Genomic DNA, 22,377 nt, shown 5'->3' on the forward strand with positions numbered 1-22,377 from the left:
GTTTGACCCCAGTACTCTTTCCTGCCATGGCAGGGGGTCGGACTAGATGATCTACTCAGGTCCCTTCCGACCCTAGAACCTATGAAACTATAACTCTGACTCTGCCCAGCTTCTCCTGGATCTTCAGTTGACCCTACAGGTGTGGCTCCCGCCAGCAGGTCTTGTTCCGTCTGGTGGCTGGGCACACAGGTTGTAAGATTTGTGGTGGGATGTGGGGTTTGGAGGAGTGGGGAAGGCGGGGGCTTGGAGAGGGTTGGATGGCTATAGGGGTAGGGGTGAGGTTTGTGGGGGGATGTGGGGCTTGGTGGATGTGGGGGTGTTGGTGGAAGTGTGGGGGGGTTATGGGGGAACTGTGTGGGAGGGGTGGGATCCCTGACCTCCTCTTCCCCCTCCTAGCAGCCAGCAGTGGACCTTCAGGGCATGCATGGCATGCATGGCCTACTTCAGGCAGTCCCTGGGCAGTGTGTGGTGCCATCTCAGACCTGGGGGTCTATATGTGGCATACGGAGCCAGCCCAGCTCACTGGCATGCTCCTTCAAACAGAATTGGGCCAGCTCCTGCCACCACCCAGGGCTCCCTGCACTGCAGGTAGGGGTCTCGTGGTATCGGGCTGCATTGACTTCTGCCTCCATTTGCCTTGAGTGCCATTGGGCCTGGGGTGGCTCCATGGAGGCAGGAGCTGGCCCAGCCTGATGGCATGTGAAGCGCATGGAGGTAGGAACCAGCCTGGCCCAATGGTGTGTGGCTCCTGCCTGTAGTGCCAGGAGCCCCAAGTGGTGGCAGGAGCCAGCCTGGTCCTGTTTGAAGGTGCATGCCAGTGGGGTGGGCTGGGTCTGTGTGCCATATGTAGCCCCCGGGTCTCAGGGCACCATGCACTGCTGGGGGACTTTGCCTGCAGCAGTTCATGAGCAACACGGGAGCCTGCTGCTGGCTGCTACAGCCAGGGGGTGCGGGGCAGGGGAGGCTGTGTGCCATGGGGAGGTGGGTGGAGGACCCACCCCTCCCACAGAGTCTCCCACCCCCACAGTACCCCCACCCCCACATCCCTGCTTACCTGGCTCTGGGTCAGTGCTGCCAGCCTTGCCCTGCTTCTGTTTCCTCTAGCACACAGGCAGCATGCTGGAGCAGCAGGGGCATGCAGCAGGCATAGAGACACTCTGGCCTGGAGCTGAAGTGTCTCTTTGGAGGACCCAGCCTCCAGTTGCTTCAGGGCACACTCCTCCACCACTTCTTTCCAGCGTGTTTTCTTTTGATACCGGGATTTCCTGATTTACTTAGAGTCTGCACTGCATATTTGCAGCACGGTGAACATTTTTTCATTTGCGGCGTGCCTCCTGCGGCATCTCAAACTGCTTTGAGATGCCACAACAGGCACTTGCTCTCTCATCCAGATGTGGCCTGTGGGTCTAATTGTGCGTTCAGGACCAAAAAATCAACTCCATTTTTTATATATGCAAAATCATGTCCCCATTATAAAACATTTCAGTAGAAAATTATACAGAACTGCTAGTGTAGTAAGTTTAACTTCCTGTGTTTTGGGGAAAAAGAATAGGCTGCCGCCTGTAAAGTACCACTGTGGTTGAATGTCCCTTAAGTGCATTTTGCTTTCAAGCAACATAGAAATCTTTTACTAGGAATAACATAAAAGTTAAATTTTGAAACTGAGCTAAGTTGCTTTGTTACTTGCTATATTTTTTGCTTTGTTAATTGTTTCTCAGATTTTATACTAAAAATATTTCCTATATAATATATTGTAATTGTTCAATTTATAAGGAAAATACCAATCACAGCCAAAATACCAGGTTTTAGTCAAGTCCTAAACAAATGTGGAAGTGCATTTATTTTCTTGCTGAGTCAGCCTTGTGTCTGATGTATTGATGTTCTGCCTCTTTCATTCAGCATTAAGAGCTGTTTAATGTAATGTAGCTTATCACTTTGAAGGAAAGGCCAGAAAATGTTTCTTGTTGAACATACAGCTATAGAATATGAAGCAAAGTAATGAAAGGTATTTTAATGAATGGTGACTCTTGGCTCAAATTACGAGCCAACGTCTATTCCTTTCCGATTTTGTATTTATTGTTAAATGACTCATTCTGAGGTGAGGCTGAGAAAGTATAAGATGTTGTGATTATACTTATTAGCTGCCTTTTGTCTACAGTCTCCATGATTTTACCCCATAATTTAATATTAAATGGCATGTAAATGAAATCATCTTGGATTCCCTTATGCTCTTTTAGCTCAGCGGGTGATGTGAACAGCTGTAAGAAATATATCATTAAGGATACAGGAGTCTAAGAGTGTCTGATGAGTCACCAGGGCCAGAAAGAAAAAAAGTGAAAAGAAACTAACTTAGACAATTATGGGCTATTTTAAACTGTCCTCTGAATTTTGGCTGCCAGTATGTGAAGTGCTAAAACGGATTTTTTGTGATCATAGTAGGGTTTTTTGTAAGTCTAGTTATGTATTAGTGAATGCTCAGTTTTTATTACTCACACCACTGTAAGTTCCATGCATCCTATAACTGATACAAGCTTACCTATAACATAAAATTAAAAAAAAATCAATTCACCAATGTACCTAGCCTTATTTCCTATTGATTTGACTTCCATGTTAAGCTTGATGGTTCAGTATCTGTGAAGACTGGTATGCTTTATCTTCTCCAGTCCCTTTCCTCTAAAGCTGTCAAATGACTTTACAAATAGTGAGCAAAGTGCACTAAATCCCTCATGAGTTTATTTCCTAAATTTTAAAATGGGGATAAAGGCAGCACAGGTCGGATAAATGACTTGTCTGGGGTGTTGAAGTGAGTCACTGGCAGAGGTAGGGGATTGAAAGTAATCCTAATTCGTGCTAGTACTTTACTTTAGACACAATCTTCTTTAGCAAGCTTCTTACGCCGATTTGATATTAACTGATATTTCAGCAGCAAACTCTGAGAAGTATGGTATTCAGAAGGTGACAACTTCATACATCACACTAGCTAATTTATCCACATGGAATGAATAATGCAGAAGAGAATTATAAAAACATCACCTTATGGACCAACAGCTGCAGCTATTATTTACATTTTGTCTTCTATATATATGTTGAACACTGGGAATTTTGCCAATGTGTGCAGCAATGCAGGCTAATTAAATTTTATTCAGAGGGAATTTTGACCATATCAGCTCTGTATAAGGGGTTGAAAAAGCCTTGGAATGGGTCCAATTGATCATTTCCTGTCAAAAGTTTTGTTTGATAGAAAATGGGGTTTTCAACCTAATGAATTTTTCATAAAAACATTCTGTTCTGTATGCAAGATATCATCTGTTGTTAAAATATTTCAGCCAAAATATTTTGGTTTTCACAAAAACTCAAAAATTTAAATACAGCAATTGACAACAAATGGATTTTTGTTTTGTTTTTCCCCTCATTAAATATTTTCATGGGCAAAAATTTTGGACTGGCTTTTAGTGGCAAGAGGTCCTTTCCTCTACCTGGTAAAAACTTAGACACATCCAAGAAGAATTTCATGGAGCAGGCCACAGAAAAGAAAACAGGGTGGTAACATGTGTCTAGTATTTTATTGTGGTTTCTACCTCGAAAATGTAGCATTAAGATCTGTATGTAATAAAAATGTGGAACTTTATGTTTAGGTAGATTTAATAGCTATTAGGGCTGGAAGGGACCTTGGAAGATCACTGAGTCCAGCCCCCTACCCCAGGGGCAGGAAGTCAGTGGGGATCATAGGATCCCAGCAAGATAAATACCCAGATGTCTTTTCAAGGCGTTCAAAGTAGGTGCTTGAACCACCTCTGGTGGCAGGCTGTTCCAGACCTTGGGGGCTCGGACAGAAAAAAAGTTCTTTCTTATGTCCAGCCTGAAACGGTCATGTAGGAGTTTGTGACCGTTCAACATTGTCATCCCTTGAGGCATTCTGGTGAACAGATGTTCCCCCAGATCCTGGTGAGCACCCCCGATGAACCAGGGGTGGCCACCAGATCACCCCTGAGCCTGCGCTTTTCCAGGCTGAAGAGTCCTATGGCTCTCAGCCTGTCGTCATAAGGTCTGCTTTCCTGACCTCTGATCATGCGCGTGGCTCTCCTCTGCACCCTCTCAAGCTTCTCTACATCCTTTTTGAATTGTGGAGCCCAAAACTGGATGCAGTACTCCAGCTGCAGCCTCACCAAAGCCGAGTACAATGGGAGGATGATGTCCTGGGATTTACTTTACAAGAATCTGTAGATGCAAGCAAGCGTTTTCCTTGCTTTACTAGCAGGAGTATCACATTGTAGGCTCATGTTCATCTTGTGGTCAGTCATGACCCCAAAGTCAAGGAAAATCTGTTCTTAGAGAAACAGGGGTGCAGCTGTGCATGAAGCATTAGCTTCATTAAAAGAAGGCCACACTATGGACAGGCCAGCTGTGGAACAGGGAAAGGATTTAGCAAGCATGCATTTGTGTGAACTTGATCTCCCTACTGCCTTGCACAACTGGTGCAGAGGTGCTGTGACTGCAATTCTGTTCTGTTAAGTTGAAAAGCCTGGACATCTGATAGAGGTTGTGGAGGTAACTGGCAGCCAATATGGCAATGGGTAATGAAGGAGAATTTAATCAATGCACCACACGACACCACCGCTTTGATGTAAATTGAGGGCTTGGCTCCCCTCACATATGGATCAAGGATAGTAAGTTGCAAAAGTGTCTTAAAAAATTACTTTTGCTCTTTCACCCAAGTTGCATTGTAGATTCCTTGACACAGATCAAGCCCTTTTATTTCAGTGGGAGCCGTAAAGAAGGATAATGGGATTTGTTGTCATAAACTAGAATGAGTTTGTCTGTCTTCAAAAGAATATTGTGCAGGAATGGGCAAACAGGCTCAGTACTAGTGCCACAATGTGATTGGGCTGGTTCAAAATTAGAAAGACAAATTTAAGACTTTCTAAAAACTAATGATAATTACCTTAAACACTCAGTATCAGTCTGAGGTTTTTCACCAGCTTTGATTCTTTCTGCTTTTAAACATCTTGTGATACCTTCAGCTTCTCTGACTTGTTCTTCAACATCTAAACATAAAATGAGAGTGTTTTTACCAAGATATGGTAAATATTTCTATTCAGATGCAGCCTACCTTTCTTACTCATGAGTTATTAAAGTGTAAACTGCTATGGAAATGAAACTATTACAGTACACAAAATTAAAATGCAAATATTTGTATTTCTAACTGGCATATAATTGCAACATTTCAGGCAATTGCAGAGTCTACAGGATGCTTGTAATAGTTGTATGCTACAATATTTAACCTTATAAAGAACTTATGGCCTGACTTTTTCATCGCTCAACTGTTGTAATATATGCTATTTACAATAGTAAATGAACAATCTGGTTAGTTATGTCACTTTTAAAAGTTTTTTATACAGTTGATGGAAGTAAAATATTTGTATTCTGTAAATTATGTAATATAATGTTCTTTAAGTTGCATATTAGAACTGATATTCCATCTCCTTCCTCCTTGGCCAGTTTTAACACTGTTGACAATGGTAATTGTTTTTGAAAATTTTTGTTCTCTTGGCTTCCATGATACCGTCCTTGTCTAGGTTTTTTCCCTTCTCCCTGCTATCTTTAGCTGCCTTTCAGTGCATCTGCCTCAATTTCCCCCCCAGTCCTTCTCCAAGTCCAACTTCCTGTGTGGCTCCATAGGGTTCTCTCCTTAGTGTCCTCCTTTTTTCTCTATATATAGTATCTCAGGGAAATTGCATATATAAACACAAATTCAATTACTATCTCTGTGTTGACAACTCATAGATATACCGCTCAGCTTTGGACTTGCCTACCTCTGTCCAAACTGGAATTGTGGTCTTTCTGCCATGTACTCATGAATGTTTTGTCAGCGCTGGTTCAAGATGTTTAAAGTCAAGCTCTTAATCATTACTGTTTCATGCTCTGTGTTACCTTCTTCCTCAGTCACCACCCAGTCTGTTGTTGAATGCTATCACCACCCAGTCTGTTGTTTCAGACCCATAACTTGGGCATCATCTTTGACTAAAAGCTTTTCCTAGGTATTCCCCTACAGGCTCCAAGTCTTGCCACTTCTTTCTCCATAACACCTCTCTCCTATCTAGCCACGCAGCTCATTAATTATTTCACATCTTTATCATTGTAATTATTCTTTTCTCTTTCTTTGATAGCTGCAATACTGCCTCACTTGTATCAATTCAGAAAGCTGCTGTGAAGGTTTTTCTCTTAGTCCAGTGATTCTCCATCATGGCTCTGTGGCATCCTGAGGTGCTTTGAAATCCTTTCAAGGGTGCCACACAAGGTAAACCTAGAGATGTTGTATAGGAATCTATAATGTTAAAAACTTTTCTGACCAGTAGCAATCCTTCTGAGTCTTGTTCGACAGAAGAATTACTCTATTATTTTTCTGTTGTCAAAAAGCAAGTGAAAACAATAAGCTGGCATTTTCTGAGAGGTTCCTGAAGTCTATCAAGGGGTGCCCTGAGTCTAAAAAGGTTGAGACCCATGGTCCTAGTCCATTGTTTTGGCCATGTCTCCCCTTTTGCATCCTTCTGGTTCCTGCTTATTTGTTGCATCACCATAAGCTACTTCTCTTGGCTTTCAAGGTCCTTCATGAATTATCATCCTCATTCATCTTCTGATTGGCCCATGATAGCCTCCATTTCTTAGTTGTTCAATTTTCAGACCAACACCCTCAGTGTTTTATTGCTTGTTAAATGTTGTAGATAAATATTTGGTATTGAGTACTTGGAGGATTTACTTTGATTACAGATTCCTAATGGGCTTTTTGAAAGAATGTATTGGTTGATTTTCGTTTTGATGTACTAAGTTTTAAATTTATATATTTATTTTATCTGCAAAAGTAGGAGTTCATTTTTCATATTTATGGGAATAAAATTCAGAAAATCCCCTATACGCTTTCTATCAGTGACAGAAGTATAAATCTCATCACAACTCAGTATTTGTTGTAGCCATATTTTAAAATGACTAATTAGGCTATAAAACAAGAATACAAAAATCTTACTTCTGTGACTTACTCTAATCTGTTGAGAAAAATAACCTGACAGAAATCATTTGTCAAATGTATTTATCAAACCAAAAATAATTATCATAACAAGTGATTATCAAACACATGAATACCTTTGAGTTTGCTTTGAAGAGTAAATAAATCCTGCTTTAATTCATTCTTCTGCAGCTGGAGTGCATTTAACTGAACATTATTATGTTCCACTGACTCCATTTCTAAGAGGAAATAATTATATTTTAAATTAAAAAGTATTATAGTTTTAATCTTCATGATGTAATCTTAAATACTCTTTAACTACTTCTAACTGCCTTCAGATATTTGAAAAGGACATTAAGGATAAAATTACAATTAGTCTTATAGAACCCAAATTACAAGAAATTACATATGGTATTATGTATTCATTAGTTTTAAAATAAATTTATTTTTAGCATTCATAAAATAAGCTACAGTTTGTTGATTGAATAAAAATTAGTTTTGTATATTTTATTTTGAAGTGTTACTCAAATTATTTAGGAGGATGACCTGTGCACTTAGATTGGACAAATGCTTTTTCAGAGGCCTGACAACGTTGAGGTCAGGATTTGTCATTAGTGTCATGGATGTTTAAGCCATATATTTTGATGACGCTTGGTAAGGAATATAATATTCCTGAATTATTATTTCTAGTTACATATTACTATTTTTGTTGCTGACAGTGTAATTGGTGCTAGACACAAATGTAGTTTAAAAAGCAGAGTCACACACATGGCAAGGCATAGTACTAGACTAGGCTAGACGTAGAGGAAAGTGTTAAATACAAATAGGTTCTTTGGGTTTTTGGGGGGGAGGGGGGAGGTGGGAAATGTCCTCACTGACTTCTGTTAATTACTAGATACAACAGCTGCCAACTAGTGGAGACAGCATTCTCCTAATTAGCTACGTCAAAGCTGGAGTCACTTTGATCAAAAGTTGAAGAAGCAAGAAGTGGAAACTAAAATGGACAACCCTATTACTGTGACCTGTAAACAGCAGTCAGGAAATGTGAGGGTCAGGTGCATGATGAATGAGGTTTTTTAAGTTGGGTTATCCTCAGAGATTCATTTTTTACGGTTTTGGCCATTAATGTTGCCAGACCACTGGATTTAATTGCTATGAATGTGAGCCATCTTTTGCTGGGAAAATGTCAACTGAATCTGTTCACGTAGCCCTTGTTTTAATACATAAGAAAGGAGAGATATGGGTTACATGCATGTTCCTGTATGCCATGAAAATTAACTGCCCAGTCAGCAAGAAGACATAAAAAGAAAGAGGTGGTTAGAGTATCTGCTATTAGAAATTATATATTTTAACAAGGTCATGCAATCCTTTTCAATCTCACTGTAAGAGACTAGGCCTACAAAGTGTTTGTGCATTTAATTCCCATGGAAGTTAGAAGGATTTGTAAGATCGTGGTTTGTATGGCAGTCCAAGGGAATACCCTTTTATGACTCTTTCTGGCTGCAACATCACAGGTGGCAATTCAGGACAGGAGGTAGGTTGTACAGACCTGTTGCTGTCAAAATAGCACTATGGACAGGAAAGGACGGAATGGGGTGAGAAATGGGAGGATCTTTGACTGTATCCTTTAATGTGCTGGCCAATACAAGTACTCTGAGACATAGCTGAATCACAATCTCCCTCCTGGGCTGCTGCAAGGCAGATCATTGTCTCTCAGTCTAGCCCAGGGGTGGGTGGACACATATTTGGGATGGAGGGCCACTCGAGGGGTTTTGGTGAGCTGTTGGGGGCGGGGGGACCGTTGACTCAGCCTGGGGTGGGGGGAAGCAACTGATCCTATAGGGCCCTGGGCCCCTCCACCCCACACCCACCACTGGGGGTGCTGGATGAAGTGGGTGGGCAGGGTCTCCTGGGACCCCCGTGGGTGGGAACATTAGCCAGGCAGATGGGATGGGGCTGGGATCAGGGGGTGGTGACAGTGTGAGATTGGCCCCAGGGATGACAACCTGATGACATACCATCTTTCAAAATATTTTCTTCGTTTTCTAAATCATGCATTTCAGTCTTGACCTTTTTTTTAATCAAAATATCTCTGTTACTTGTTAATCCATACTCATTGTTAAACTCTGTTATTTCCATAATAAAATTCCCCTCTTCTTCGGTCATTCTTCTCTTTGTATCAATCTAAAAATGAAAAATGATTTAACATAAAGAGAAAAGGCAGAATTTTTATTAAAACAATGAGTCTGAAATTAAAAAATGTATTTCCTTAAATTGAATAAGCTCCCTCCAGTGGTGGTGCAGTCACCTACCCTGGAAATCTTCAAAAGGAGATTGGACAGTCACCTTGCTGGGGTCACTTGGCCCCAGTTGTCTTTTCCTGCCTAGTGCAGGGGGGCCAGACCTGATGATCTACCAGGTCCCTTCCAGCCCCTAACGATCTTTGAATCTATGAATAAAAAAACAGCATCCATTCTATTTTTCTGACCTGTACAAACAGCAAAATGGTCTCTATCTCCATCATTCTTGCTTTTGCATAAACCCTACCATTTTGTTTTGTGACAAAATGAGAAGTGTATTCTATATATACAAGCAGTGCTACAAGCCCTGTTATGCCAACAATTTGTACAAAGAGCTCTGTATTGAAATCAATAGGGAGTTCTGCTTAAAAATCAATGGCATAATGTGGTCACTCTTTTTATAAATTGCCCATTAAGGGTGAAACACTTTTTGCAGAAGGCCAGGAAAAGGCCAGTGCCCTATCTAACTTCCAAAAGACAGTCCAAGAAAGTGGGCCCTTGCGCAAGCCAGTGGAAGATGAGAGTTCTCTCAGCACCTTCTGAAATTGGTTTTAAAGAAAAACTGTTCCATTTATAGAAAAACTCATCCATAAAGTCATTGCCAAAATTAAATCAATTCAAAACACTTAATACTAAATTAAACAAAATTGATTTACCTCTAAAACAAGATAACTTCAGAATCAAACTTGGATGGGCAGAATAGATCACAAATTCACATTCCATCAAGAGACAGCAATTTTGCTTTTACAGCTAAATAAGATTACTGTGATAGTTGTGGTATTTCCTATTTTGTCTCCTTCACTGAATATAAGGAATACCTAGGATGCTGCACTACTTATAAAGGCAACTATGAAAAGATTTTAACTGTAGGCACTGTGAATTTTTTTTTAATGTTCCAAATGAAACACCACGTTTTAAAGAAATAAGGGGAATCATGTCATGTAGGCATGTGTGCAGGGACAGGCTAGGGGATGAGTGAACTGTTAGGGCAGTGATCCCAAACCAGGATGTCAGGGCATGTAGACGTGCTTCAAGACCCTTTGAAAGGTGTTACAAGATGTGAAGAGATACATAGATAAGCAGAGAATTGGTGTCTGCCTGGATGTTCTCTCCTCCTCCAGTGCCTGGCCCCTCTGCAAAGAGTTGAGCACTGCAATAATTAAGTTAGATTTGAAACAGGATGCTCTTGAATTAAGAAACGTTATGGAGAGTGCCTTGTTTCTGTTAAGGGCTGCCTTAAGTCTAAAAAAGGTTGAGAGCCACTGTGTTGAGGGGGCCCGAAGTCTATTGGGTCTTTTTTACAAAGGAATTGCATGTTTGATTTACACTGTGTTACTTTCCACAGAGCTCACTTTGGGTGAGATGCTCCAAGAAATGCACAGAGGAGACCTTGGTAACTCCGTTCTACAGATCGGGGTGGCCAGAGTACAGCGTGGATGCCACAAGAGACACGGGCAGCCTCTCTGTGTGGGATGCAGCAGACTGGGGAGGAGAGAGGCAGCTCCGTGGCCAATATGGCAGGGAGCAGAAAGCAGAGCAACAGATCAGGTAGGGAGCACAAGGCAGGAAGCAGAAAGCTGAGCAACAGAAAAAAGGGATTAGAGTTGCTCTCGGGAAGGCATGGGGCTAATTTGTGGCACTTCTGCACAAAAGGTTGGCTCCCACCGGTATAGATACTGCTAAGGATACAGAGTATGTGGAGGATCCACTTTTCTTGAGAGTGGTCCTGGCCTTCTACTGAAGTCAGAAGAATTAATACAGATCCCAAGAGATCTGCAGGATATAGGGGTGTGTCCTGCAAACCTATTCTTTGACTGGAAGGAAAGCTTAGTACCTCTCTTAAAATCATTAGGAAGGAAGCTTCTCAAGGGTGCTTCCTAGCTGCTCATTGTGATTTCCCTGTACCCCTGCAACCCAAGTCTCTCCCACAGATTCAGCTGTGGAATTGGGCAATCCAGGCCATCTCAAGGGCTTTTGCCATTTGTCTTTAAGAAAAGAGATCGTATGTGAAAATAAGACTTTGGTCAACAACCAGCAGAAATTAGGAAACTGAAATTAAGACTGCTGATTGAGTTGTGGTGATTTTTCCAAGATGTGTTTTATCTACAGTACTTAAGTTTGGAGTTACATCATGCATTTCTTTGAGGCTTTAATATATTAGGACCAAAGCAAAATGGTAATAATTCCTATTTTTGTATCTAATTGATATATTTTTTCAGAATTTAAATGTGAGTGCAGTCATAAATTTTTGTAGAACTGAATTATTCTAAGTACCGTAGTTGGAAACATACAAAGATGTTCAGAAGAATATTCTTTTGATTCACAAGTTCCACTTTCTGTTTTTCAAAGCTGTCTTCACGTTTCTTCAAAAGCTCTAAGTAGAACAGCTTTTCTGACAGATGCTGAACCTTCAAAGAGAACAAAGGAATATAAACATAGCTTGATTGCTAAGTCTTGCACATAAAGACCCTTAATTTTGTTCAGATATAGTCTGCTAAAACATAGCTGCTTGACCATGGAAGCTTATGGTACCTTCTCATACGCCTACAATCCAGACATGATTCTTTGGACAAGTAAACCCTCTTTAAAAGCTGTGTTCAGTGTTCTCTCTGCATCTAGAGAGAAGTCCTTAACACTTGCTAACTTAGATGAAAGTCTGTTACAAATGGCTTGATTGAGCATAAAAAAGTAGGGGTCCACCAATAAAGATGTCCTTGGCTGATATAAATGACTGATTATTAACCAGCCATATCGGCCAATACTGATCTGATAACTGATTTGCAGGAATGCAGCCCGGCAGCCTGGAGAGCAGTGTCCTGCCAGTAAGTCTGTGGGGGGGGGGAAAGGGGCATGGGGAGGAGCAGATCGAGGCCCCCACAGTGAAGGAGAGAGTAGGGCAGGGGCAGATGCTGCACAGCCAGGGCAGTGAATGTGATCCCAGGGCCAGGAGCGGGATGGAGTCATGGGCAGCTCATCTAGGGGGAGTGGGGGTGAGGAAGGGAGGTGGCTCCCTGCTGCTGTGTGCACCCCTGGGGGTGCCCCAATTTGTGCGAAGGGTGAGGGTGTGCTACCTGCTGCAGGCTCAGGGCCAGGGGCTACACCAACCAGCTTCTTCCCAGTTGGGGTGGGGGGGGAGTGGGCTACCTGGGCCAGGGTGGACGGGGTGAGGCAGGTTCAGTTGCATGGGGTGGGCAGCAGTGGAGGTGCTGGGAGGGGTGGCTATGGGGGGGTATGGAGAATTTTGGGGTGGCTATAGCACCACAACCTCCCCCATACCGCCCCTGCTTGGGGCACTCCATTCTGCTTCCTTTCCCTCAGGAGCCATGTGCGGGGGTATTTGGGGGCTATAGCTACCCCAGAATTCCCCATAGCCATCCCTCTCAGCACCACTGCATGCCCCACGTGGCTGAGCCTGCCCTGAACTCAGCCCCAACCCAGCCCCTCCTTCTTGCAAGAGGCTAGCAAGGCCCCTAGCCCTGAGCCTGCAGCAGGCAGCCTACCCTCACCCCACACACAAACTGGGGGAGCATACGTCCTCTATGCCTCCCTTGGGGCGGGGGGGTGTGCAGCAGCGGAGATCCACCTCCACCATTCCCTCCTGCATCCTCTGGGCAAGCTTCTCACGGCTCCATCCCACTCCTGGCTGCGGGGTTGCATTCACCGCCCTATCTAGATAGTGCCTGCCCCTGCCCCACTCCCTCCCTCACGCTGGGGGCCTCAATCTGTCCCCTACCCCATGCCTCTTGCTCCCCACAGACTTACCGGCAGGACACTGCTATCCAAGCTGCCCGGCTGCATTCCTGGCCATGTGCATGCTGTGGGCTCATGCATACATGTGGCATTTATCAGTGAAATTGTCAACTACACTGGCCAAAAGAAGTTGATGGCTGATAATGTTAATTTTCCCTTTATCGGTCCCAATCTGATACACAACTAATATAATGGTGCACTCTAATAGAAATTTTTTTAGACAACGTAATATAGGGTTGAGCCTTATGCCATCTGAACCCAGGTATCAAGTCAAACATGGAATAACCTAAAAAATGCATAGGTCCAAAATTATTAAAGTATTTTCTGAATGACTGAGGTTAGACTTAGAGAACTATTTATGCCAGGTATTACTTTGTAGCCTCACTCCTAGCATAGAGGAGTGAAGTAGAGACTTGATGTTCTCATAAATATTTTTCTCAGTATGACTGTGATAACCATCAGCTGGGGAAGAGGAATGGCGGATCAGTGTATGGGCACAAGACAGTCTGCCATAAAACCCCATCCAAAGCTTCCTTCTGCATACATTTTTATTTATAGATTGAATTTGTAAATAATAGCCAATCTCAAAGGAAGGTAGGCTGTTCAACCCATTTCCATGTCTACTTGAAGAATTATTCCAGGCTATCCAGCACAGCCAGATGGGTAGGTTGGTTTAGGGTAGATGATGGAATAAGAAACATCAGCACGTAAGTTAGGTACAGGTGATTTTTTTAAGGGCCATCAATAAGCTCGTGTTTGATATGGTGGCGGTGAAGTAGAGCCAGTGGGGTGGAGGGATTTGAAGAGAGAGTGTAATGATAAAAAATGTATATAAAAAAGGAAAGTGATCTTGGCAGCAGTGTTTTGACCAAGCATGAAAGGAGTAGAATAGGTGTTAGGAAACTCAGGAGAAGATGGGATGGCATTAGTCAAGGTGGGAAACAGAGAGTTTTAAGTGGTATGGTGAGAAAGGCAAGGCTAGAAATTAGTGATATTATAAAAGAAGAATTAACAAGATGTGGAAACAAAAGAGGCAAGTTGAAAAGGAGCACAGGCAGGATGACATGCCAAATGGGACATGATGGGAGGAGATTCAAAAGAGATTAAGCTAGGGCAAAGTGAGAGGGGTTGGGAAGTATGTTTGACAAGGTGAGCATTAGGTAGCTCACTGCTGAAGGATCATGTATTTGTTACATAATTTAAAGCAGGTTAGTGAACATGTGATTCTGCATTTATTCTATGGAGCATAACCAGCCGAACTGTAGTACACCTGTCCCCAAAATACCTAAGTAATCTATGCCTTAGCAATAGAATTTTTAAAGAAAAACATTGAGCCATGAAAGGGAAAAAGCTATAATTCAAGTTCTAATTACATGCTAGTCAGTTTTTTTACTGAACAGAAAAAAATTAATATTTCCTGGTAGCATTCGACTGACCACATGCAGTCTCTGTGAAACAGATGTCAAAACACTTTTGAACTGTAATGCTCATATACTCAGGCTTTAACCCAGTGTGTGAGAGGTTAAAAAGGAGATATGGAGAAATCTGGAGGAGTATTTTTACAGTATTAAGTAGTAGTACTTGGATTATATTAATTACAGTTGGTACATTTTGAGCTTTGTAGAATAAATTTCATTTTATATTTGAAAAATAAATTACAGTACAAATAATCTTGGTAGTCAATGTATAATCTTTAAATCTAAGTGTGATCTGATTGAAATAATGAATTTTCACATTTTCCTTATTCTTCGTATCATTTCCTTTTGATAAATGAATCAATGTCAAACTAAACTGGAATTGTAATATATTTTTTGTGGATACTGGTAAGAATATAATTAAATCTGGTGGATAAAAGATAAAAGATTTGATTAGGAATGCTTCTTTAGCTTTTCCCATTAGTCATGTACCGTAATGATTCTCCTCTTGGGACTCCCTATACCTACCACACAAACCTGCTACAAATCACAATGAGTTAATACTAAGTCAGTGGTATACAAATAAAATTGTAGTTTTCATAAATTAGTTTTATGAGCAGGGCCACATTGGAATTTACCTAACAAATATCACCCATTCCTTCTTTGAGTTGACTCCAGACTGGTTCCTGTTGTTGATCTACACTGAGCCCTGATTCTTCATGTAGCGTATTTTTGCTGACTTCAGTGGGACTCTTGATGTGCATGAAGTTGCATGAACCCATACTGGTTAGCAGCATCAGGTTTCTGCTTTGTTAATACATCCAAACAATTTTGTAGATTCTCTTTTACTCTAACACGTCTTTCTATCTATTCATCACAATGATGTTTCAATGCTTTTTATATAGTGCATATGTTTGTTAACAGATCACATAGGAGCCCAGTTTGCTTGGAGGGATGCAACTTACCCCTAGAGCCCTTAGAACACCTGTTTAATTGATTTAATCAACTAAACAAATAACATAGTAACTATTGATAAAATTAGGAGTCTGGTAGTAAAACATTAAAGGACTAAATGTAATCTAGAAGGTTGCAAGATTTATCCTTAAAGTGTTTCTGTAATGTTGTAATGTCTTAGGGATCTGACAAGTCTGACTTTAAAAGGAGATTTGGTCAGTCCTCCTTTATTCACCTACATTTTGTGGCTGAATATATTCAAGAGCAGAGTTATTGCCATTTAGACATTATGTGCAGGGAGAAACAGGTGGGTCTAAATCATTTACACTTGCAATTCTTTGTACTAGGAAAGCTGAGAGTACAAAATTGAAGGATTTGTCTCAAAATAAGGCTTCACAGTTGCTATATGGAAAAATTAATAAAACTTGAGAATAAGGAAATGCACTGATAAGCAATGCTCTTTACAGAGCAAATCTGAAAGGTGAGTGCAAGTACAGGTTATATAGCATGCAGCAAAGTCGAACTGTTGACACGGGGATGAGATGGGAAAGCTTATGGTATGATCAAAGGCTCATTCAAGTTAGCGCTAGGAGTCTTTAGGTTTATTTCTACGTGCATAGGATAAAGGTATTTGTGAGTGGAAAAATGAGATGCGACTGAGAAATGGCCACTGATGTTCCCATGTGTATGCATTTCATGCTTCTTACTGAACTCTTTGGGCATATTCCAAATTGCAGATCCCTCATGGAACCCCTGCCCCCAAAGGCGAGAGCTGCTGAAGCAAGTTCAGGCAGCAGCCTGACTGGTGATCCTTCTTGGTTAGAGAATTGAATGATGCATCTTTGAGCTTGTAAAGAGCTCAGATAAAATGATGCTAAGCATACAAAGACATTCATTAAACAACTATTGCAGTAATTAGTCTGTACACTAGTATGAAGTACGCTGCTTCAAAATGTTCATGAATCATTTCATTAGGATGCTATCCCAAAAGCAGCAATTAATATACTAAATATAATGAACATTATTACTGTACCTTAGTTTCTAATTGTATTTTTGCTTCATGCAACTCTTCTTTTATTTCCATAACTTTTTCACGATTCCAGTTTATTTCCAGTTTAACTGCAATGCAAAATAAATCTTGAAATACACATAATAATAGAAGAGGGATTCTGGTGTGCAAAATGGAGTGGTGTCAAAGAACGACTTTCGTACAGCTCTGTAAATGCTAGCTTGGTAATTACAAAGTTTTTCCTATGAAAGATGGTGTCACACTATTATCCTCAGTTACTAGAGGTAGAAATACATGTTCTGGTGTGGTAAAGAGATGTAGAGAAGAAGTTTTTCAAAATTATGGACATAAATCTTAAATTTGCGAACAAAGAGTACCCAATTCCTATTATACCATAACACGAATGAGTTTGAGTATGCAGTTCAGTGGTAACTCTGCTACTGCTTGCCCCCACTCCTACCTCTCCTTACCTGCTGATGAAGTTGGGGTTTTTAGGCCAGTATTTGCAGGCTAATTGCTATTAACGCAAGGTACGGCCAAAACTTAAGGCCCGATGAGGAAGCAAACTGAGGGCAGCCCAGTGACACGGTCCTTGAGGAGGTCCTCCAAAACCCTTAAAGTTGCATAGGTAAAAATCAAGACTGGACACCTTTCTAGAATACATGCCTTCATTCAGTGGTTCTCAGCCTTTTTTTTAGACTCAAAGCATCCCTTGTGAGACTCAAGGCATCCCTCAAAAAATGTCAGTTCTTAGCTTTCACTTGTTTCTTGACTGAAAAATAATAGAACAATTCTTTTGCTGCAAAGCATTCAGAGAAATCCCAAGAGAGGTTAGGATGTTTTTGACATGAAAGATTCCTGGTTGAAATCTCAGTGCTTATTTTGCGAGTCGCGTGTAGGTGTGTGCACCCTGTGGCACCCTTGAATGGATCCCGTGGCACCTCAGGGTGCCACCCCACCTTGGTTGAGGCTCACTGCCTCTGTTAAAAATGAGGTATTGGGTTCAGAACAGAAATGACAGCACAATGCTGTGGGTCTGTATTGTAAAGGAGGTTATGCTTAGGAGGCCTTTTCTGGCCTTCAGATGTGCAACTCTACAAAATCTGTAGAAACGGGCCTTCAGATGTGCAACTCTACAAAATCTGTAGAAACGGCCCACTTGGCACCCAGCAAATGACACTTTCAAAAACATCCCCCTGTCATAATATGGTCTAAAGGCCTCTAGGGAAGCCTTCAAGGGTCCCTAAGGACACAGAGATCCACGCAGTCCTGACCGTAGCCACGCTGACAGACCTCGGTGCATGAGGCGCCGCTTTTCCTCGGCCTGCTGCTCTGTGAGGAGGATTTGTTGAAACAAGGCGTCTAGGCTCATTTTTGTCTCTTCAGTGGCAGGACCAGGATTTGGTTGGGTTTCTCTTGATCTCTGCTTCTGGCGGGGGGGCTCATTCGCTACTTCAGAAGGGCTCTTGCAGGGGATGAGGAAGGACGCCTTTGCTGAGCCTGACTCGCCCACCCTGCCTGGTCCCCTTTGGCCCTGCCCCAGGACTAGACCCAATGCCCCAGAAAGAGCCACTTCAGCAAGTTTTGTCGGTGAGGAGAGACCGCTTGTCAGGATAGGGGAGACTGATTAAAAGCTGGGGAATACAGCTGGGATGGAGACTAAAGGGGCAAAGCGCTGGGAACACAGGAGCTGGGGGAGGGCAGGCCGGGCCGGGTGCAGCGGTGGAGAAGGATGGACGGGAGAAGCGGGGATGGGGGAGGACAGGAAAAAACTAAGAATGGAGGGGGAAAAAAAACCCAGAGAAAAAGCTTAGTAAAGAGCAAAGAAGTGCTGAGGTAGTCCAGGAATACAGATGAGAAATATAAGAAATAAAAGGGAGCAAGCAGAGACAGCAAGCACAGGCGAGAACAGGAGAAAAAAAAAGGGGGCAGGAGGGAACAGGTATTTTGCACAAGAAAGAAGAGACCAGCTGAACTTTAGTTGGAATGTATTTTTAAACATTTATTTTTACAAAGGCTCTGGGTTTTGGGGGGATTTTTTTTCAGATTTATTCATTATTCCTACCTTTGTTTCTCCAGGGCAGAATTCTTTCTCGTCATTTTGTTTCATATGAAGTCTGCCTGTCTCTTTCTTTTTGTCTTTCTGTCTGTCTTTCTCTTTCTGTCTTTCTGTTTTTCTTTCTGTCTGTCTATCTTGCTTTCTTTTGGGGGGGGGTGTTGGAAACAGCATTCCTTTAATGTTCACATCAATGTTCAAGCGTGGAGTTTTTCCCTCTTCATGTCAGATGGGTACAGAAAGTTGGAAAATGTTTAAATAGACCAAAGTCTCATCTCATTTATAACCTTGCAACCCTGTGAAGTCTGCCTAAATAGAAGTCAGATGAATTATCAGCCCTCAATCTGGACGCTGTTCAAGTGGTCATGTTCCAGGTCTAATCTATTAAAAAAAAAAAAAGGGAAATCAGAACTGGGCCTTTGTGTGCTTTTATAAGTGAGTTTTACTATACATGTGTCTCTTTCTATAATCCTTACTCAAATTAAGAGTCTTTGTATTAATAGCAATTAAAACACTTGCATAAAGTAAAAATGACAGGATTTTGACTCAAAAGCTTTCTAAAATGGCTTACTAAATATACTTCACAGCTCAGACTGGTAAGAGGGACTGGTCTTGTTCACCTGAGACAGCAAATATCAAGGAGGAGGTACATTTACCCCACTCCAACGCTGCTAACATTGGAGAAAATTGGAGTCCTTGGCAGCTGTGTTGAATCCCATTACTGGCCTGTTAGCAGAGCTATAGGTGGTGCTGTCAGGTGTTGTCATAATATTTTCCTGAGGGAATATTTTCCATTCCTGTCTCCAGATGGAGTGTTTGCAGGTAGAAAGAGACTATTACTATGAAGTTGTGGTTGTGTTCAAAATTACCGGCTGGACCTGGAAACTTAAGCAAAATGTTATGCTGTGGTTGGGCGACTGTTTAAGAAACAAAATATGGCTTTGAAGAATCTTAAAAACATGAATCAGTCAATCTTTCTTTCTGTCTTTCTTTCTCCAAAGTGCAGTTGAAGGAAGAGTTTGCAGTGGTGAACTCTGCAATGTGTTTGAGCAGTGAAGCTTTCTACCTGAAGGACAAAGGAAAATCAGATTACGAGTCAAATGAAGAACTTACAGTGATTGAGATAGTTATTTCTTATCCAAGCCTGGTGAGTGAAAGAGCCGTTTTTATAAAATGCAAGAAAAAAAGCGCTACATATCCTTGGATCAAGGGGAAAATAAAATGAAAACTGGTCTTTGAAGTTGTCAAGACTTTACTGGTAAGGGTGCAAAAGAGGCTTTCATATTTTGAACTATGAGAAAGCTGCTTTAGGTTTCTGAAGGCTGGGAGAAAGCTAGGAATGCGGTTCGGTATCGTTTATGAGAGAGAGAGCTGTTCTGTGTGCAGGGTGCTTGTAGTCTCGCTCTATGGAAAAAGGACTGCTCTTCATAGACACAAGAGATGGTCTCCAACTATAGTTCACTTCTCAATGCCCGCTGAGCTTTCTTGTACACCTCTGGAAGATATCATATACAAGATCTTTATAAATCTGGACTGGAGGAAGCAGAATGCTCTTTAAAATCTCATTTGCTAGTTGTGACCTAGACTGAATTTCTGTAAATGCTTCGCATAAATAGTCTCAAATTCAGTGAGTTTGGCAGGATTATTAGTCTAGAAGGTTAGGCTCCTTTAAGGAATTTAGGCACTCAGTTCCTTTCAAAACTAATGGGAATAAGGCACCTAAATACCTTGGAGGATCTAGGCTTAGATGTTTTGAAATGTAAATAAAATTTGGCTACAGTCTTTTCAAGTTTGAACTCAAGTCTTTGCAAAGTATAAGACCTTTTGTAAGTCTCTGGCTCTTCCAGAGGTGACTTTAATTTTATTTTCGGTCATATCAGTGTATTCTAATCTCAGTCTATATCTACATCTTAATCACTATGCCCGTAATCAGGTCATGTCTTTCTAGTGTACTTCAAAATTGGTAATTGCCATTTGTAATCAAGCTACTGTGGTAATAGTAAAGTTTTCTCTATAAACTCTAGGTTGTATAGGAAGGGGAAAACAAGTTTCTGTTTCTAATTGCAAGTAAGCATAAAAAACCTGTCAATTTAATTTATTTTTAAATGACATCCACTCGATAATTTCTAAAGCAATTTTTTTTGACATTAAAAAGATAAGTTTGTTTTCTTGGCAGTAAAAGAAAGCAAGGGCACTGTTATATAAGGTGACCTTCCACCCGCATTTGCAAGAAGTAGGTTATATAAGGTGACCTTCCACTATAGAATAGCATTTAGTACAACTATAGAAGATACAGAATTATAGTTTATAAAGATTTTTTTCTGGTCTTGTGAACACATCATTTTTTTTTTCCAAGCCATTTTCTCTTGTTTTCTGTGCCATTCATTTGAATTTCATATCTATTTTATCATGACCAAAGATGTCCAGTTATCATTTCACCTAATAGCTGCTTCTAACTCGCACTTGAAAAAGCAAAGGTACCCACAGGTACCTTTCTTCACTTGTCTTTGCCTCTAGTGAATTATATTTTGGTCCATCTCTACATTTAATTTTTTACAATCCATTTGACAGCAATGCCCAAAATCTTCTCTGGGGTATATGTATTGGGTTCATTTTGACTTTCAGCAATGAAAAGCAGACAATTCCATACTGGGAGATGGAGCACAAATGTGATGTTTTGGAAGGACCCACTAGCCACTTGGGAAGTGGCTTTGAACAATGCGGAGATCTGAATCTGATTTCAGGTACCTTAAGCTTTTGCCAGGGTAATACCATTGACTTCACAGGGATTCTCTCTGATCTGTGTTAATGAAGAGAAATCCAAAGTGGAAGCAAACTTAGAGTTTAGCTTGCCATAAACTAAACCAAAATTAGTTGAACAAACAAAGTATACAGTCCAAATAAATTTGATACTGAGCCAGTCTTAATCGTATCTGTTCTTTGACACTTCTGCAAAACAACAAGCAACAGATAGAAAAGACGATCTCTGTTCAGTGGTTCTGGAGAAAAGGGAGACAACTGAACTGGTTTATTTTTACGTTGGAGATTACTACAGTTGAAATGAGTCCTGAAGGCTCAGATTGCGGTTGCTGAATATTGTGTCAAGAAGAAAGCTTGCTTTTGATTAGTATTTTGAGAACATTTTCCCTGATAGTAGAGCTTCTGCAGCCATCATCTTCTCAGTTGCTTCCCACAGTCTGTCCTGTTGCTGTTTTGGTGTGAATCAGGAACATTCACAACAACTGTTCTCTCTTTCCTATTGGCTACTGGGCAGCACAGAAGAGTAAATATGGAATTGCTGTTGACCTTTCATTGTTTGCTTCCCTGCCGGGCAATGGGAGGTATAGGAACAGTCGAACAGGGAGTTGTTCAGTTCCTGGAGCCCAAGATATTGGAGAGCAAAAGAAAACAAGAAACCGCAATATGTTGTACTCTACACCCAGCTGGGGGCTCACTGCTAGCTGCCCCACCAGTGGATCGGGGCAGAGGTTTGGGATCTGCTCCTCCTCTGCAGGTCTTTCCAAGGTCCCTGCCCACAACTGGGGAGCTGGGGCTGGGAGCTACCTGCCGCTGGAGCAAGGAGACATTGACCCTGCCCAGGTTCTGCCAACGAAGCCCACCCCAGCAGCAGGCAGCTCCTGGGGTAGGGAGCAATCTCCCAGTCCCCTGCCAGGAGACAGCTGTCTCATGGTCTTGTGTTCCCTGCCGGCCCCTGAGCTAGCACCCAGGGAGAGCCTATTGCTCCTCCTGGTTGCTGAAGTGGGGCTGTGCAGAGCTAGAGTGGGTGTGAGCAGACTGGTGCCAGGAGCAGCAAATCTGCTCCCAAATCCCTGCATGTTAAACACCTGCCAGGGGAGCGTTTACTATAGTGTAAATTACTGTTCTCTGTTTCC

At 41.7% G+C, this 22,377-nt stretch overlaps 1 protein-coding gene across 1 annotated transcript in view; it reads right to left on the reverse strand.

The window, feature by feature from the left end:
• Nucleotides 1–18,035, reverse strand: part of CCDC172 (coiled-coil domain containing 172) — a 35,761-nt gene extending 17,726 nt beyond the window's left edge. Inside the window, exons 1-6 of the mRNA XM_019555473.1 lie at nucleotides 17,722–18,035; nucleotides 16,453–16,538; nucleotides 11,592–11,708; nucleotides 9,019–9,184; nucleotides 7,138–7,239; nucleotides 4,943–5,045 (exon numbers count right to left, since the gene is read on the reverse strand). Of these exons, the coding sequence (XP_019411018.1) occupies nucleotides 4,943–5,045; nucleotides 7,138–7,239; nucleotides 9,019–9,184; nucleotides 11,592–11,708; nucleotides 16,453–16,538; nucleotides 17,722–17,800 (653 nt within the window). The 5' untranslated portion in view covers nucleotides 17,801–18,035. The remainder of the gene's footprint in view (nucleotides 1–4,942; nucleotides 5,046–7,137; nucleotides 7,240–9,018; nucleotides 9,185–11,591; nucleotides 11,709–16,452; nucleotides 16,539–17,721) is intronic.
• Nucleotides 18,036–22,377: the final 4,342 nt, after the last annotated feature.

Source organism: Crocodylus porosus, unplaced genomic scaffold, assembly GCF_001723895.1.
Source record: "Crocodylus porosus isolate Cpor-Errol unplaced genomic scaffold, CroPor_comp1, whole genome shotgun sequence".
NCBI lineage: Eukaryota > Metazoa > Chordata > Crocodylia > Crocodylidae > Crocodylus > Crocodylus porosus.